The sequence below is a fragment of the Styela clava genome, chromosome 1, assembly GCF_964204865.1.
Source record: "Styela clava chromosome 1, kaStyClav1.hap1.2, whole genome shotgun sequence".
In the NCBI taxonomy this organism is placed as follows: Eukaryota; Metazoa; Chordata; class Ascidiacea; order Stolidobranchia; family Styelidae; genus Styela; species Styela clava.
The window spans coordinates 14140631-14161108 of record NC_135250.1 but is presented as its reverse complement, the minus strand read 5'-3'; the positions used below and the strand labels follow the sequence as shown (position 1 = coordinate 14161108).

General features: G+C 35.0%; 2 protein-coding genes across 2 annotated transcripts; both read left to right on the top strand.

Annotated features, from left to right (window-relative positions):
- The first annotated feature begins 3209 nt into the window (after positions 1-3209).
- On the top strand, positions 3210-10269 carry LOC120345949 (serine/threonine-protein phosphatase PP1-beta catalytic subunit). The gene is made up of 8 exons (XM_039415559.2): positions 3210-3335; positions 3890-4021; positions 4589-4819; positions 6330-6434; positions 7242-7313; positions 7496-7647; positions 8768-8902; positions 9171-10269. The coding sequence occupies exons 1-8, from the start codon at positions 3284-3286 to the stop codon at positions 9270-9272; spliced, it is 981 nt and encodes a 326-aa protein (XP_039271493.1). The 5' UTR covers positions 3210-3283; the 3' UTR covers positions 9273-10269.
- A 3525-nt stretch (positions 10270-13794) lies between these two features.
- Positions 13795-20283, top strand: LOC120348456 (tryptase gamma-like). The gene is made up of 10 exons (XM_039418579.2): positions 13795-14471; positions 14922-15070; positions 15456-15604; positions 15833-15912; positions 16176-16324; positions 16448-16560; positions 16713-16925; positions 17292-17392; positions 17851-17978; positions 19001-20283. Exons 1-10 carry the CDS (start codon positions 14402-14404, stop codon positions 19229-19231), a joined length of 1383 nt encoding a protein of 460 aa, XP_039274513.1. The 5' UTR covers positions 13795-14401; the 3' UTR covers positions 19232-20283.
- Positions 20284-20478: the final 195 nt, after the last annotated feature.

The following is a 20478-nucleotide window of genomic DNA, read 5'->3' as shown; positions in this document are numbered from 1 at the left end:
GTGAGAATACGAGTGATAACAAGAGAGCAACGCTCAAATATATGGACACGTGGACTAGAGCGAAGCAGGGTTTACCTTTGACGTTACCGGTACTGTACCCTCAAAAAGTTCCGGATTTTCAGTCGCAAGAATTTTCACAGTCAGCCGTCACGCTTGGCGGATTAAAAACCGTGTTCCCATAATTAAAAATAAATACAGCGCAATTTTGGATGAAATATTAGATCTCATAAGATTCATAGAAAATTCAGGAATAAATGAAAGTAATAGCCTTCTGGCAAAAAAATCAATCTTGAACCACTGAAAATTCCAAAGCAATTGGACCAGTATTCGAAGAGAAAGGCGATTTTTTAATGATAATGACGAAAGAAAATAACAACAAGATAGCTATGCTCAAATATATGGACACGTAGCGCCCCCTAAGGGCAATAATTCTGATGACGTCATTGCAGAAAAAAAAAGTAATAGCCTTCTGAAGAAAATTTTTATCTTCAACCACTGAAAATTTCAAAGCAATTGGTCCAGTAATCAAAGAGAAAAGCGACTTATTAAAAACGTGTCAAATAACAAGAACAACAACAACATAATATTGAAACGATCGCTATGTCCACTACGTGTCCAATAACAACAAAATTTTGAAACGATCGTTATGGCCACTAAACGTGTCCAATAATAAAAGCATAACGTGGAAGGGCGAGCAAAACCGAAGCGCGTGATCGGCGGTGCGTTTGAAGACCACGTATTACCCATGCGGCCGCGCGACTTTTACAACAATGTGAGGTGTTGCGAAGACGCTTTCGTTTGCTTTAAATTTGTAACTATTAACCATTTGTTCGTGTTCAAATATCGCACTCTTCATGACTAGAAAATGTTCGTGTTTTGTGATAGGTGTGCCACGAAAATTGAAAGAGCTAACTAGTGTGCCACGATTTAAAAAACAAGAGAGCTACGCACAAATATATGGACACGTTAGACCAGAGCGAATCAGTCCTTACCGGTACCTTTGACGCTACCGGTACCCTCAAAAAAGTTCTGAATTTCCAGTAGCAAGAATTTTGCAGAATCAAAACGTACAGCCAGTCATGACACTGACTAAAATCCGTGTTCCCATGGATAAAAAATAATACAGCAAAATTTTAGACGAAATATCAAATTTCATAGAATTCACGCAAAATTTTGAAATAAATAAAAGTAATAGCCTTCTAGCGAAAAAATTAATCTTTAACCACTGAAAATTTCAAAGCAATTGGTCCAGTATTCGAAAAGAAAAGCGACTTTTTAAAAACGTGTCAAAGAACAACAACAACATAATATTGAAACGATCGTTATGGCCACTAAACGTGTCCAAAAAGGTTGGGAACCATTTACTTACATTTTTTTTCAATTTACATATACTTAGTTCGACTTTTTCTTCTTTATAATATAGTATTAGTCTTATTTTATGGGCGCCGGTGCTCAATAACCAGTACTGGTTTCCCGCGTCTCCTTCACCCTGAAATATGACCTATTTATAATTTATTGCAATTTGTATGTTTGTGCCTATTTTGAAGTATGGTGAAAAATAAACTACTTACTGATAGATGCTTTAATATTTCCGCGCCGATATTACATGAAATAAATACGTAATTTTATTGTCATGCAAGTTGTTTCGATCTTTTACTTGAACCCGAAAAATCCCGGGATTATACGGCTCAATCCCGGAATATCCCGATACCGGGATTTCAAAAACTGGTCCCGAAATGCTAACCCTAATTTATACCCTATTCACATCAGAACCTGGGAGATGAACGTGCCATAAACTGCCTATTGTACATATCATCATGGTGCAGTACCTCTTTGTCCTGTGTATTGTACAAGAGTTTTATTTGTATATTCATGTCTGTTGTCCTACTATACCGGTAACGCAGCAAAATTCGGCTGTTGCTCTGATGCCTCTTGAACTTTCGTCCGAGAATTTGATTTATACCTGCTCGCTGTTCATATTTATTTTCAGCTAATCGAAATAATTCCGATGCGAGAGATCGCTGGCGTTTGTACCGTACGGTACCCCTATTTGTTTAAGTGGATGCGGACGCCATAACGCAAAAAGCTCTATATATATCATGTCGTCACGTTGACGTAATGTTTGGATTACATCATCAGATGGGGCCAGGAATGACATATGTAGAAATTGTTTAGCCACACCCTCTAAAAGTATTACACTGGACGTACGTGAGACCCACAGACTTTTCGGTCACAAAACGTTACTGGTACCGGTACCGTTACCGGTACTACCGTATGGTTCGTTCTTCAATCGCCTTGGGAGTTGCGAAAACGAGAAGAACGGTACGTGCCTACCGTACCTACCCACAACTGCATAACGATACAAATTACAGAATCATGATGTAACTTTAGCTCTAAGTTGAATAATGCAAAATAATTTCAGTTCTATACGGTAACATTCGGTGACTGGCTTGATACAGTGATACCGGTACCGTACCGATACCACACTTCTTGAACAGTGAATGTTGCTTTTCTATTTATTCTTCCTCAAATCTGTATGTGGCAATACAGCAATATCTGAATATGCAGAATAAATATATATTTTCTAGAATTACGATTTTGATCAGATCAGCAGATAGTCTACCTACAAACCTACTGACCTATTAAACCTATTACAGTATTACCAGTATCAGATTTGTTTCTACAAATACAGCTGAATACTGGAATAGTGAATACCAGTATTTCACTGTTTTGTAACAGTAGTCTACACCTGCAGAAGCTTCAAACCAGCCATGTTGAAATAAATCACATATTCGAGTACATGTAAACTAGTTATACTGTACTTCATACTGCTGTACTGTCATACAATATATTTATTCAAAAAATTCACCATTACAAGCATTTGATATCAAGATGGTTAGACCTAATCCGGCATGTAGGCTATATAATATAAAGTCTATCTGAGCAATGTTTGCCTTAACTATACTGCAATGCGAAATTCAATCTTCATGGATTCACCCTGATTTATTCGAAAAATAAATTCAATTTTATGCATTTTTGCTCCGAACATTTTTAAAGTCAGAAAGTGCTAAACTGTTTTGTATACTTTGAGTTTAATTTTTTGCCAAACATTCATCGACAGCATGTTCCTAAAACTTGCAGTGTGGTGCCATCTTTTTTTTTAAAAATCATTCACACTCTTGTGTCATCCAGAATCAATTGGCGCAACTAACGATTTATGATTTATTTTGAATTTTCATTCTAGTCTATCATCTAGTTATTGATTTTAAAATATTTAAAGAACATGGCAGACAGTGAACTAGATGTTGATGGATTAATAAAACGCCTTCTTGATGGTTAGTACTAACTTTTTAATTTCAATTCCAAGATATGATTAACTTCTCTAACCAAATAGGCTATCACCGGCGTGGCAGTGTCAGAGTGTGGCTCATCGTGATAAGCGTTAGTAATACGCTCGACCACTGCACCTCTGATTACTCCTCGTGGGTTTCTCAGGTTCAACATGCATGGATGGTCATGTGCGAGAGGATTGCTGGACTCCTCGCCGCCGTAGGGTGGTTCACGTAACCGCTGGTCGGTTATGGCTTCCTCCACCATCAAGTCCATGCTTGCAAAAAATAACTGACTAATCCCATCCCCGACATTGAATGGTAACCGGACGAGAGGCCGTGGTTTGTCATATGGTTAAGCCGTCTTATCGGCTTCCCTCTCCCCCAGGATAAATATGTAAATCCTATCCTATTATCTTTTTTTCATTTATTAATAAAATATGGGTTTATGCAGAAGAAACTGTCATATAGCCTTATATCACCTTCTGACCTTACTGCAAGATCTTTAATGCTAATCTTACTTTGAAAGCATTTCGTAAACACCATTCTCTATATTTCAGTTCGTGGGGGCAGACCGGGGAGAACAGTACAAATGACAGAAGCAGAAATTAAAGGTCTTTGTATCAAATCAAGAGAAATATTTTTAAGTCAACCTATTCTTTTGGAGTTGGAAGCACCATTGAAAATATGTGGTGAGATAAAATCATGATCTTGAATTTAGTTTTCCTAATTTAAGTATGTGATTTTATTGAGAAATTCAATCAAGTTCAACTGAAGTTAAGAGCTAGGACAATACAATATGGCACAGTTCTCCGATTCTAACATAACTCACATATTGAAAGATATCGATCGATTACAGTTGAGTGCAAACCCATACCCCTCCTTTACGAGACAGTCTGGGCCTCTATATAGGCAAAAATTAGCAATTCGGAACTGTGCAATAAAACTAAAAGGAAGAGCAATCTAAAAACACCACCATCGCATTTCTCAGAAAAAATAATCCGATCCGGTTTGTTTTATAGAAACAAATGTCGGAAAATCGTGGAATCTGAGAACTTTCCCTACTGCAACAGCTCAAATGAATTTCCTTGACAAATATAATACAGAAAATAATATTGTCTATAATGTCACAAGAATATTCTTTTCTTAGTCCAACTGTACAAATTGATAGACCAATCTTTAATCGAAGAATTTAATAAATAGAATGTAAATATGATGATCATACCTGATTCATTATACGAATGTTTCATTAATATTAGGAGACATCCACGGACAGTATACAGATCTATTACGTTTATTCGAGTATGGTGATTTTCCGCCTGATTCTAATTACCTTTTCCTCGGTGATTATGTGGATCGAGGAAAACAATCTCTAGAATGTATTTGTTTGTTATTGGCATACAAGATCAAATATCCTGAAAACTTTTTTCTACTTCGAGGGAATCATGAATGTGCCAGCATCAATCGTATATATGGATTTCATGATGAATGTAAGTAGGAGCATATATCAGTTTGATATTCTAGAATTTCACTGTACAATTTTTGATTTACGAAAAGTGTAGACACCAAAAGTCTGATAGGGTGGTTGTATGCCTTTATGTTGGAATGTAAATTTGAATTTTTTTATTGTGCAGTATGTTCATTAATCATTAGTCTCAATTTCTAAGAATATTATCACTTTTAATTTGATTAATCATAACACTACAGTATGACACTATCTATGTTGATTCGTGGTATTGATTACAGTAAACATTGATTTAACAATGGGGGAAACCATTGAATAGGAGTAAATTATATTTTCTCTGTGTATTAATTAAGCAAGGAAATTACGGCATATAGAATATGCTGTATATCAAAAGTAACCTTTAATAAATGATAGGAACTAATTACTGTTGTCACAGATAGACTAAACTTTGATAAGAAGGAATCTTACTTTTGATAAATGGGCAAAATAAAGTCAAATTTTGTGTGTGCAATGTTTTGCGACTCTGAATCCAGTTTGGACCGGTGATATTTGTTACTGCAATTTTATTTGGGAAATTGTTAATGAATTTGTTGATTTTTTTTTTACATATTTATTTTAATAAAAATTAATTACCAAGTATACTAGTATGGATGTAATTTTAATATTTGTTTTTCCATATTATCATTAATAATACAATATTCTTCTTCATAAATTGGATAAAAAAAATTGTTAACAATTTGAGTACCAGTAAGTCAGTAACTTGCGATAAGTGATAGATGTTACACGGTTTTCTAAATTCTTCAAACAGTTTTTATAATAATATACTATACCTATATAGATTGTACAGTTTATACGAAACCGAAAACACCATTTGCAGTTATAGTTCTTTGTAGCTCGATGACAATGGAAGTCATCCCATTTTATTGCATTATGTGCTTCTTCCTTGGTTCACTATTTATTTTGATATTTATGTTTTAATTTTCTGCAAGTTCTCACACCTTAATTGACATGCTGAAACTAACTACTTATTTAATAAATTTCTCAGTCACAAATTATTCTACTTTGTCATAATAATTAAGTCATATTTTCTTCAAGCCACGATATCTAACACATACTTTGCCGGCATAATTATTACTGTTGTACAAGACATTTCATTAACCTCATTTACCTCAGGATTAGATATCAAATTTTGGTGCGTGCTCTTTTTAAATCACTCGTTAACACAAGCACTAAATAAGGCCATTATGGTAAAGGAATCCTGTTAATAAGATAGAATTTGCTTGCCTTCTTTTCTCGCATAGCCTGTAAACTCTTTCTTATGTTGTTCTATTCAGAAAAAATTCAATCATGCGATATAAAGGTTGCATCACGTTTTATAAATGTTATAATGTAAAGCATTAATTGCGTGTAATGTCAACTAAAACTTTATTACTTCATCTTGCCTGCTTTTGAAACTAGATTTCATCTTACTTACCGGTACATTGTCATATATCCTCATTGACAATAAGATTACAAAATTTTCATCTATTTTTCAGGTAAACGTCGATTCAACATAAAACTTTGGAAAACTTTCACCGATTGCTTCAATTGTCTTCCTATAGCTGCTATTATTGATGAGAAAATATTTTGTTGTCATGGAGGTGAATGTTTACTCAGAATAGATAGTGATTTGTTATTACTTATATTATGATACATGAGTTCATAATGATAAGCATTATTAATCAAGATAGTATAAGTTATAACTAATATTGTTTTTCAATGGAAGTTATTATTAACAAATTGAGATTAAGTACATGAAGTTTAAATTATTCAAGACTGTATAAATAAAAGTTTATTTGGATTCCATAATCAGCATGACATGTAACAAAATAATAGATAAAAATAAACAAATAAAACTGATTATAGAATCAACAGAGCTAACAAAATCTGAGTAAGGTTTATTGAATAAAAAATTTGAATAAAAAAGTGTTTTAGTGAGATGTGGTACATGTTCACTCATCTGCAAATTACTGGGCGCACGCTCACACACATACAAACTAAAGAGATAAAATCAAAACGAGAATAATTTAGGATATTATCAAATTGAATTAAAATAAAAAACCATAACAGAAGAATTGTTTGCTTGGTGTGATTGATTGTTCAATGTAATTGATCTTGATATATGGCCACCTATTTTAATGAAAACAACAGCAGTATATGCGTGGTAAATTTTAAAGTGAGATTTCATTCGTTTTGGTTATAAACAAGCTTTCTCTACTCTGTCTCAACTCTCAAGTATGAAACGTTCCTGTTATAATTTTGCCCCTCTGTTCAAGTTTTATCTATATTTAGTAGCCTACTTGTACATATGCGATGTTGCATATATGAAACTGCTTTATCGAATATATGCAGGATAGTAAATTTTTCAGTAATGGTTTTCTGTTTACCATCTGTTTAAATCTTTTCAGGATTGTCGCCCGATTTACAAACTATGGATCAGATTCGTAGGATAATGAGGCCAACAGATGTTCCAGACACAGGTTAGTTTTTCATTGTTGCATGGTAGGACCCCGACTTGTGTTGGAAAAAATCCAAAACCCACTGGCAGTCCTATTAAAAAAATTAATGTTTATTATGTAGTGTAGTTTTTTTTCACTTTGAGAATGTATTGGACCATAACGAAGTATCAGTATCTTTCAAACGGTTTTCAATTTTTTATTAGGACTTCTATGTGATTTATTGTGGGCTGATCCAGACAAAGACATAGCTGGTTGGGGCGAAAATGACAGGGGAGTTTCATTTACATTTGGCCAAGATATTGTCAGCAAGTTTTTAAACAGACATGATTTAGACTTGATATGCAGAGCTCATCAGGTAATTTTCAAACTTTTGCATTCTTTTTCTTGTGGAATTTATTTTTAGATTGATTATCTTGTAAATTTGTTATCAATAACATTAGGATTTGTGCGAAAACTATTCTACTAATATTGTAGTATAATAGCCAATATATAATATACTACCATATATAAAACAGAGAGCAGCCTTATTTTTTAATTCTGCCATCTTACCTGCAACTGGCAGATCAGTATGAGAATGTTTTATACGTAAGCCGTCTCTTCACAAGTTCAGATAATACATTTTCCTTGATTCTTTGGATTGAACAGTATTTAGATTTCAACGGACAGGAAATTTCAACTTGGATGCAATTCAATCATTCACGATAAATATTAAACCAGGACTTGTCTCTTCATAGATTACAATGGTGATTGATGTATTTTCGATAGTAGAATACCTGGCCAAAATGAATATGAAAAGCCCACCCCACTCCCAGTGGCAATTACCTGGAAAAATTAAAATGGCACATTGGTGTGGTGTGGCGTATCGTGCTAAAGCGTGTCAGGAATACGCTTGCCACGGCACCTCTGATTACCCTGCGAGGATTCCTTGGTTCGAATCATGTGTAGAATAATTATGTGCAAGCAGATTGCTGAACTCTCGCTGCCGTTGGGCGGTTCATGTAACCGCTGATTGGTTCCAGTTGCCTCCACCACCAAGTTCATGCACCCCAAAAACAAATAACTGGCTAACAAAAGTCAAATGATAAATTTTTTAAATTATCAAAAATATATTTATATGAATATTTGACTAAGGGCCGTGTTTTGGGTCTTTGGTTATAATGTGGATTGTGGAATATATTCCAATGTGAGGGATACTATCAAATGGATTTGCAAACTGGATATTTACTGACTTTAAGGAGGTTACATAGTATGATCTGAGTGATTTATTCCAGCATATATTATGCATTTTATCCTGCAATTATTAAATTTCATAGAGATATTTCTCCAGAACAAAAATATAGTCTCAACAAGAATATAGTCTCATGTGTAAATATTAATCACTGAACTTATTATATGCATTTGACTCTATATCACAATAAATGAAATACCGTTCGCTAGCAACGGAATAAACCAAACAAATTATTTCACATTGAAAGGTTGTTGAAGATGGATATGAGTTCTTTGCAAAACGCCAACTGATCACACTGTTCTCTGCACCCAACTATTGCGGAGAATTTGATAATGCCGGTGGTATGATGAGTATTGATGAGACATTACTCTGCTCATTTCAGGTACGATATGCAGACTATTATATCTAAAATGATGCCATGACTTTTTATTTGAGGGGATAGTTGCACTACACATCTGCACCAATACTGGGAGATTAACTGAGTTAGCATAGAACACTGTAGATTGTTGACAGAATATATCGTAACATGCAGTCTTGAGTGTAGATAAGGCTAAAGTTCAGACTGACATCTATATTTAGATTGGGATTTGTAACTGTGAAATTAATTGCTTTCTTATTGTGTTCTAAAAGACGGAATTTTTTTTTTCAAGATATTGAAACCTGCTGAGAAGAAAGCCAAATATCAATATGGAGGGTTGAACTCTGGAAGGCCGATAACTCCTCCAAACAAAATTAATTCAGGAAAAAAATGATTTTGAAAAAGAAGTGTTTTCAAATAAACAATACTGCACTTCCATGTACTGAACATGCTACACGTATGCATGCACATAACAGTATTTACCACTATAAAATAAAGATGTAACGTTGTATGGTAGCATTGCAGTTGCAAGAGTCATTGATGCTTGTACAGAAATTATATATACATACTTTCTTTTTCTTCTTAATAACATCAACAAGGGGGCAATATATATACCGGTAGCTATTCAACCTAGAGGATAAAATATAACTGTAAGATGCCCAAATTCTATGATTTGCAAAAAAATTTGAATTTGTCATGGTTTTACGTGCAATTGATTAAACGTTGATTAAGCACAGGAATTCTGGCCGTCAGTTACTCAATGTGTATAAGTGGATCAAACAAAAATAAGCTGTTCCATCAATATTCACTGCATGTTTCCATCTGATTCCTGAAAACATATGCTGCATTTATTTATCACTCTAACATGGCTATTCAGATTGATTGTTTCTTTTTATTGCTATAAACCTTCAAGCAATGGTACCAAACATTAAGTAGATTACACTATTGACCATGAGAAAATTCATGCTGTCTTTGGGCAGGTTTTATCAGGAAAATTCTACAAATTTTATTTTCCTGCCTTACACAGCATTATTGTTGATTAACCAAATAATTCAAATTGTGGAGCTCGATGCCACATTTTTATTTGACTGACATTTCCTGCAAATGATTTGATTGTGCTGTTTTTTAGTTTTATATCAGATGCCGCCTGAAGTATTTTAGGACGAAGTCGATTCTCTTTTTTTTTAACCTGTATTTGCTTTCTTGTCAATACTAATTGGGGATCGTTGTAATGTCCTTTATGCTTGGCGAAATCATTAAATTTTATTCCAGAAGATGCCAATCTAATTATCACTTACCCTTTAATCAGAAACCAAATTTGGAATAATTTTTTAGTAGATTGAAATTGTTTTGTTCTGTACTTGAATTAAAATAAAATGATTCTTTTCTTATTAGGTATTATCTTATCCAATACAAGTGGGGGATTCGGCAGGGCAGTTATATGTAGTAACTGATAATTAAGTGACCACTCTGCCTTCGATCATTTCACAACCCAATACTATCGATATCGACCGTCGTTGTGCGAAAGGAAACCCGCGATAGGATAGGATTTACATATTTATCCCGGGGGAGAGGAAAGCCGATAAGACGGCTTATCCATATGGCGAACCACGGCCTCTCGTCCGGTTACCATTCCAAGTCTGGTATGGGATTAGTTTTACTGTATTGTTTGTTTTCGGAAGCATGGACTTGGTGGTGGAGGAAGCCGTGACCGACCAGCGGTTACGTGAACCACCCAACGACGGCGAGGAGTCCAGCAATCCTCTCGCACATAACCATCCCTGCATGGGATTCGAACCTGCGAACCCACGCAGAGTAATTAGAGGTGCGGTGGCGAGCGTGTTCCTAACGCTTAGCCCGTTGAGCCACACCGCCGCGCCAGTCAAGTCAAATGTCCGATGTGTGTGACCACTCTATTCCTAACACTAAAATCTATCTAACAATGAAAGACTCGCCGATATTAGCGTTAGTCCATAGTTTTCTATCGCGGTTCAAAGCCGTTTTTGTTCCAGCTTCGAAGCCCGAGGTGAGAACCAAAATACCGTACCGTCGCATAATAAAGCGCTTGCCGTGGTATAAATATCGTATTCATGCGTTTTAACGTTGAAGATCGGCAGAAACTGGAGTTGTGGCCATTAAAAAATACGTTACCGATTCAAGGATTTCGACGCGTTTTCAATTTGGTAAACTACCGGGTTTTTCAAGACAAGCATTCTCTTGCGTACCGAGCCCAGGAAATAACCAGTAATGACTTACATACCAATTACTCTACAAAACTTTGTATCGCTGAGTAACTCAATGGTTCCATTATCTTTATACCCACGTGCATCTGTACCCGTACATTTAAACCGGCCTGCTGAAATTTCGTTCACTTATCTATGATTTGATGTATAGGTAACTATAATAAAACTAACATAATATAGTAAACGTGTAACTAAACCATATCTTAATATATCGTGACATTACTGACACCCGATTACCGTGTCCTCAATTAAGATCGTTAAAGTAGTATCAACGTGTCATTATGACCAATGAAGATATATATATTCTCATTGGTATGACACATGAAAATTAATGTGCCCCGGACATACATTGTACTTGTTCGGGTCCCACTCGGATTTTCTCTATACTTGGTGGACCAACTTTACTTACATACAATGCTTCACTAAAATATAATCGACAAAATTGTTTTCTTGTATGTTCGAGCAATTTGAGTTATTAGGATTGAATGATTGCCGCACAGTTGGTCCTAGAAATTCCTTCTCGCCCTTAACATTACAAACAGCCGCCGATTCAAGAAATTTCAGTTGTGAGCTGTGACTACATTTTCGAAACATATAGGAGGCGGGTGCGCTTAAGGCATGCATCTCTTGTTACATCAAAACTATTAGCGACAAAGTTGTTTTCGCGACAATTCGAAGAATTTCAGTTCTTGGCATGGGTGGTTGTCGGACAGCTGATCCCAGAAAATTCTTTCCTTACCTTTACCATTGTAAAAGCAACTGTTGTAAAAAGAACTGGCAACTCATTTTAGCCTAGTTTATTTCAGATATTTCTGGTCCAATTTAATTATAACTGCTCCTGAACCACAACTCATCCGAAAAGAAAATAGATCATTTTAGGGTGCTTCTGAAGTATGCCCACCAAGATGTCGCATAACCTGAACCCAATCCTTGTACACAACCTGAGTTCAGATTGTGCGCCATCTTTGTGCGCATACTTCAGGAGGTCCCATTTTATTTATACTTAAAATTCCAAACATGAGTAAACGATGACGAGTTTACAACCATGATTAGAAATATGTTTGAGAGACTGGTTGAAATTTCATTGTTACGTTACCTTTATAGCAAATTACTCATAATTGGTTTGAGTGATTTCCCATTTTTACAGAATGCTAAACAAAAAACATTTTTTCTCGACTTCTTAATGAAGGTTTACTGATTCATGTAGATCTAAGTACTTCGATGGTCTATAACAAATTCCTTTTGTTAATATACAGTAATTAATGGGTGTGTGTAACTTGACTTACAAATTCTAATAAATTTTATGTGGGCGTAGGTCAAAAATAAGTGGGTTGTACAAGAACATGGAATTAGGTACATACGTTTTGAAGGTATACTCGTTTTTCGGTATATATAGCCTATAGGTATGTTTTCTACTAGCGTCTGCCAGTTCGGGTATAAGAAAGCCTGCTTATGATTGTGAACGTTTGTATCACGCAGAGCATAATCTATTGATTAGATTATCAAAAATATTGTAAAATTTATATTAACGATGACGTGTGTTTGCTTCAGGCGCACGGTTACGCGAAGTAGATAGAAAAATATCGTGCTGCGTTTTCTCAATACCGGTGAATTTTCTCAATCTAGGAGAACATGAAATAATTTCGGCGATAATCTACAGCAGTCAGAGATATGTATACGTTTAATATTCCGAAAGGCAGGTAGGTGATGACTGATGAGAAAGTGTCATTCTGCTTGGAGAAAATCCTGATATCAACTAATATCGTTGTACAGGTGATGGGTGAATCTGTATGCACCTCAAAGCGCGTCGGCAGTTGCTTAAACCTGGCTATCAGCAGATTTATACTTTTAGCTACAGGCACAAAAACTTGAGCAAGATGTCTAAGAAAAGATGAGTGTTAGATTATAGTTAAGGCTTGGGTAAACCTCGGAAATAATTTGAATTAATTAGATTAATGTGATCAGATCAGAAAGTGCAAACATTGTTCATAATTTTTGGTCTGTTTTTCTTTGCAGTCCACATTGAATATTCTTCTTTTTGATATTAATTCTATACTCGTAAACTGATGACAAATGGCAAATACTCAATGCATCAGGATATATTTCCTAGTTTTAGTTACATCCGGAGCGAAAGCGATCTTGGTTTACAAAGTCGCAAAGAAATCTGCGCCTCGCAACCGACTGCGTTAAATATTATTATTATTATAGATATTTCAATCAAGTATGTCCAATTGAGAAGTGAACCATGATTGCGAAATATATTCTGGTTCATGTATGACATAGAGATAAATATGGCTGATGTGGTCTCAAGAATTGCCCAATTTATCCATTCACAGTCTTACGCACGTTTCAATTTCTGAGCGGAAGTATTTGAGTTGAAATTATTTGAATTTTCCTCTATGGGGTCATTCAAGTATTGCAATTACTGAATTTTCAACCCAAATCACAGTAGAAACTGATATGAAAGGCACTTGGTCTATACACTGAATGAAATGACGTTACGCTTAGTACGCACCCAATAAGATTGATGAACGACATCTTGGCGCTTTCTGGTTTTCGTTGCCAAATCAATAATCTATGGTCGCCAACATCACTATCAGTATGTATATGTAGTAAACAATCTGATTTTAAATACTCGCCGTAGTCTTTCGTGTGATAAATCAGAAAAAAAAATTAGCCAAATAGTTTGTTTTATTTAAAAAAACAGGAGGCGATGACACTAATTTTTTTTAAAACAAACATATCAGTCGTCAGTGTACTAAGTACCGTTTGCATATATTAATTCTAAATATATTGGCGTTGTATATCCGAATTGGAAATATCATAACCATTTGATAAACATGCAAGAACAGTTGAATCAAATGATCAGGCAGCAGTCAGAACAATTTTAAGTTTGTAGTGTAAATCACAGGCAGAGGTAACTTTACAGGTTAAAAACTTATCATGTTTTGTAAGATTGGAATATTCAGTGAGAAGATAGATGTTATAACGTCATTTTCACGTGATGATAAATAGCAACAAAAGTTACCTCGGGTTTTTGGATTCTATATCATTTAAAAATCAAAATTTACGAAAAGTGTCTGCTTTCGCATTAATTAAGTTAGTTGAAATTTATTTTTGATTTATGCATGTGAAGATACTCAGTGAGAAACATTGGGGAGACGTTTCAATAAAAACTCCTTAATGTTTTTGATCCGTGGAATGATCGAAATTATTGTGCAACTAATATTTACTGCTTATTAATAAATTATATGTTGACAGTGTTGAGAAAGCCGTAACAATGATCATTCCAATAATATTTTCGATAATAGTATTTCAATCAGCATCCTTCTGCGTTGGTTATGAGAATGGTGAGCTTGACATAAGTATTTCACATTTCTTTCAAGCTTAATTTTTTCAGTTGCTTTTCTCTCAACATAAACCCGTAAATAAATTCTCCAAATGGGAAAATAGAATAAATTCATAGGATGAATTTTATCATTCAATATATTTACTTGTTTGATACTTGCTGATCATAGTTTACTGTTTCATATTTTACTGTGTATGAATCCACCAATATATCCAATTCTTTCTTGCTTGTAACAATTTATTTTGCTAATAGTCTCCTTTTCGAGCGAGTGAAATGTATTCTCGTTTAATAATCTTCTATGAAGATGTTAGTAAATTGTTTGAAGGCAAGTATTTCTTACTCGATATGAGCGAGAGCATTTCAGCGGGAAATTCATGCCTGGATCGATTTTGTCAAGCAGTAATGACAACTGGTAGTTTATATACAATTATAAACTTTTTCAAACTTACAGTAACATTCGAATCGGGAATGCAAGAGGGCGATGTAATAGAGTTAAGGGGTCGTCTATCATCGCAATCAAGACCCTTTTTGGTAGAATTGGCTTCCGTAGACCAACGTAATTACTACCTGAGATTTTTTGTTCAAGGAGTGAGACGACGGGTAATTATGATAATAAGCAATTTTGGAGCTCCAGAAGTATGTGCACCAAGATGGCGCACAACCTGAACATAGTATGTGTACCAGGTTAGGGTTCCGGTTGTGTGCCATCTTGGTGCACAAATTTCGGGAACCCGAAATTTTAATAATGTACAAGATTGTGGATGCTGAACTAAAATTTATCAATGTTTCTGAATAAAAGTGTTTGTGTTTTACTTTTTTGAGCAAAAGCTATAATATCCGAAATAGCAATACCTCAGAATGGGAGAAATCGGAATTGAAAAAAAAAAATTCAAATACAACAAAGCGAACGTAGGAATTTCAAACATCATCAACCCACCCATGATTGCAATTTAGTTAAAATTAATTTAAACAATATTTTTTTTAGTTTGAAATACGGTCTACGTATCCTGGACTAGTTAAGAAAGTCATCCCGTCTTCAACTGTTCAACGAGGAAGTGAATTCAAATTTTTTCTGAGATTTCACAACAACGCTTTAATTTTCGAGTATAATGAGAAGCATGTCATGGAATTGCCGTGAGTGAGAGTGAATTTGTTACCATACGAGATATTTTTCACGTCCGATTTTAAAAACAAGACATTTAAGTAGTCTCAATGATTGGCCGTATACGAACAATGGGATCGGCAAAGTATACTGACCCAAATATTGCAGTCGTAAATATTAAAGAATATGTTACATCCAATCGCTTTTTTTTGGGTATTTAAACAAATTATTTACAATGACAATTGAAATTCATTTTATAGCGTGAATCATCCGATCCGAATTGCAAATATTAGAGGGCAGTATAAGAGGGCTGCGATTACAAAAGCCAAATGGTATCAATGTAAGAATTTTGATATTATTTTTTTCTGAATTAGTATTACAATTGTTCCTACACCTACTCATACGTCATAAAACGAACTTGTTCCTAATCATACCTCGTTAGTAGTTAACGTCCACAGCATCAGTTCTCCGGTTATAGATCAAGGTCAAATGCAATATATATCTATAATTTAATGATGAAAAAAAAACAGAAACACGTTCCCCCTATATTACCTATATAAGTTAATATTTTATGCTCCGCCAAAATCACTTTGCTTTTTACAGATTACTGTAATAGCGCACCAGTAACTAACTGCGGGCGCACAATCTATAATAGTCGTATTGAAAAGGGTCTCTGTCAAGCAAAGGTCGTTGGACCTCTTCAGCGAATTGTAGGCGGCGCGCCATCTAATGCGGGCGAACACCCATGGCAGGTACGTTGATTCATAAAACAGATTTCAGAAATGTAATTGTTGTCACTATCAGTTGTTTGCCATCGTTGCTCAATATAAAGTTACACTGAATTCATTTTCACATCATCGTGTATCAATTACTAGGTATCATTTCGAAAAAGAGATGCCAACGCAGGTGAACATCCTCATGTTTGTGGTGGAGTTTTGATTGACAGTTGCTGGGTACTTTCAGCCGCACACTGTTTTATTCAGGATTCGTAAGTTTGAACATTTTCTTGATTTCCTCATTTAAATTTACATAATTTCTATATTGTTGTGGCAAGCTTATTACTTATTTTCCTGTCAATGAGTGAGTATTTGTTTTACGCAAAGGCATTTCCTAATATACTGATATTGTTTTGTGTTGCAGCGCTAGTGACGATTTTGTAGTCCGAGTCGGAGATTATTATAATAGAGATGACACTTCTTCTAAATACTACAAAAGTTATGAAAATTCTGAGGAATTCAAAATAAAACAAGTACATAGACATTATCAGTTTTGGACGTACCCACAGCCGAGATATGATATAGCTCTTGTTCATCTGAAATCCAAAACAGGCGATGGAAGATGTGCTCAATTTGGGTATTAAAACATTTACTGATTTGACAGTTACTTAAGGCGAAATAAGCCCGTGTTTGAATTCTATCCCAGTTGAATTATGGAAGTTACCAAGTGCCAGAACGCATTATTCAAATAATTTGATATTTTATACAAGAATATTCATTGATCTGCAAAGAAATCTAATGGTCTAATATTTGAAAAACAAAAATGATAATTAAACAATACCCTAACTTTAGAGTCGTGTGGTGTATAATTATATGCTTACTAGCTACTCTAGTAGAAGTTTACCAGAATGCAGATTCATCGTTAACGCCTGCACGAAAATTCCTGGTATTATGATTTATGACTTCATCATTTTATTTATACATTTTTTTTTATCACATAAAGGTCATTTGTGCAGCCGATTTGCTTGCCGACGAGTACAGAAGAGTTTATCCCACCGCAAGAATGTGTCATCACTGGATGGGGAGCAACAAAATTCAAGCAAGGTTGAATTCATACCTAAATAAACACGGTTTTATGAATGTGGCTCTTATATCGAAGCATCACGTAATCTTATTGAACACTAATTTTGTTTGCTGAATTCTTGCTTTCGTTATCATTCTTGGTGATGTGGTTTATCTTGTAGTTATCGTTGATTTCACTTAAAGGGGAACACTTTTCCACTCCGTATTGCTCGACCGCCATGGTAGTGCTTGTCCGTCGATATTTTCATCGAACTCAGTGCTCTTCGAGTCTATATATTTGAGCAATGCTCTCTTGTTTTCATTGATAGCTCTACCATATTAAACATGACATTCTAATCATTTCAAAGAAATGACTACTCGGATCGTAAATGAAATCCGATGTGGCAGAACTCAAATTGGTACAAATAGTTTCAAACAGAATTTCGTACAGTTTTATGCTTTAAATACAACAGTCTGTCAGATTAAACAATTTCTTTCAGACAAAAGAGAATATCCAGGTTGTTTGCAGCAGGCCGGAGTTTTTCTTATACGCGATTCCAGATGCAAATACGATTATCCGGATAATAAAGCTGGGCCTATCATCTTGGATTCAATGCAGTGTGCGGAGGTAAAAAAAACTCACACTAATATAGTAATAAACACTTTATTTTAAAAGTATTTACCTATGCGTACAAAAATGCATGCGATTGATTATAAGTTAATAAAACGATACAAATACCACCCAAGTTACCCACTTCCGTATAATTTATCCAGGTACCGTTTGCACCCTATGTATGATTTTGGTACGATGATTGCTTGTTACATCATAATATTTCGTGCGCTAGTGAGGAGTAGTTAGGTTCCAACATTTTTCAACAAATCTGCAGGGACCAAAATAAAGATTGAAAACGAATAAATTGATGGACAAATAAATATTCACTTATTTGTAGCCGAAAATTCAAAACTACTATGACTTGCGTACCGCAAAGTGGCGTCAGTTTCACTCTACAACAATCAAAGTTTAGAAACCTACTAATAGTTGCAATACAAATTTCCAACCTAATGGAAAGCACCTATATGAAATGGGAGCGGTTCCCGTACATTTGAACCCACGTACATTTGAACCCACGACAATTGCACCTGCATACTATTGCACCTATGGATTTTTTTGTTTTGCGGATATTTGAACCCATACTAGCCCTAACCCATGGGTTTTAGCACCCGCATATAGATTGAACCCGCGGATATACACATGGGTTCAAATGTACGTGGGTTCAAATGTACGGTCACCAACGGGAGCAAACCTTTTCTGATCTGTACTCCCTGACGTTGTGAAATATTCTGGAAATATATAATTCAGTGATTGTTTCTAATTATAAGGAGTTTGTCGCCTGCAAAAGAATCGCCATTTCTTATTATAGGATGTTTGTATCGAATTAATCATGTTTTACACTGTTCAAACGTTATATTCAAAAGATGACAAGATGTATTATCATGTTTTAATAATGATAAACTGAGCCCGTGAACAATTGATTTTGTTTGTTGCGGCCCTTTAGTTCATTCGAGTAGTACAAGCCCGATCGAACCGCTGGCGCAAAACATTTGAAAAAGGTGTAACAAATTTTAATTATCACTGTTGTTTTCTTATAGGCACCACAAAATAACGGTAGAGCCGATTCGTGCCAGGGTGACAGTGGTGGTCCTCTGACATGTACTCCGAATTCGGGATCTCAGGCGGGCCGATCAGTGGTGTGGGGACTGACTAGTTTTGGTGACGAATGCGGGAAAATGTACGGCGTATATACGAAGGTGGCAAGTTTTTTGGATTGGATTCAAGAGGAAAAGAAAAAGATGTGTAAATTCAATCCTTTCGAGCAGTAACAAAATTGATATTGTCAGGAATTGTAATGGATTTTTCTGCGAGCATCGACTTGATTGTTTATATCTGTAACTATGTCCAATCATCAATAAGTTGACGGTGGTGAAAACAACCAATTTATGCGCAGTCACTCAGACGCTTTTTTACTTCAATTGTCGCGCATGTTTCGTTTTCGTGGTTTTGCGTGCTTAATGTTAGTTTTTAGTCGTGTTTCTAAAACGTATTTATGATTCAAATAACCCAATAGTTATTGTGTCTCTAGATAAGTTTTGTTTTAGTTGCATGAGTAGTTGAATATTTCGAATCAAAATGATCGTCATAAACATGCAAACCAATTTAATATTGCCATCACGCCGAAACATCCCTTACAATCCATTTCAAATTTTCCAATGGTAAAGTATAGGAAGAAATTTATGTAGAATCTGACACGCATTCGAGGAACTTAAGCTGAGTTATACAGAGTAAAAATAAAAAGATGATTGTTTTATACTTTTAATTCTTTATATAAATGCATGTATATTATTGGAGGATCATCGAATACATACTGTTTATATATCAAGAACAATTATAATAAAGCAGTCGCATATTCGAGCTCAGCCGCAACAGGTCTATTCTGTAGGTAGTAGAAATAATGTTTTTACGACTACGACTCCGATCATTATCATTAAACTTTAAAATGACAAATAACTAGAAGTTAAATCTGACCTCGATCATTATTAGGACATAGGTGTCCGAGTCTGATAAAATCGAATGAATGAAGTGTCGACTAAAAACTATAGGGATGCGCTATTTGGCACAATAACTGTGCGCAGTGAGAAGATGTATTCCTCACATCAATCTGCTGACGAGGATATACAATTGCAGCCGATCTCATTATATATATATTGTGTTTTGTTATTTCATTGATTGTTCTTCTCGTGACTTTGCTGACACATATATTGCATTTATGTATGAACTGTAATGACAGTACGAACTGCTCAAGTGGTACATTATTCGAAAAAGGTTGGAAACCACCGCAGTAAACACTGAATTTGCATTCGGATCTCATCCTATGCAATGACTAATGATAAAAGTAGAAAGAGTGCCGGATTGACAGGTTATAAAAATAAAGAATTAATGATAGAAATTTTGCATTTTGCTGAGATAAGTTTCATTGTGGATCTGTTATTTATGATTCGTTCTCCATAATACTCAGTAGCTTGATCTCAGCAAGTATTTTATTTGGAGCCCGTAAAATCACTAACGTGTG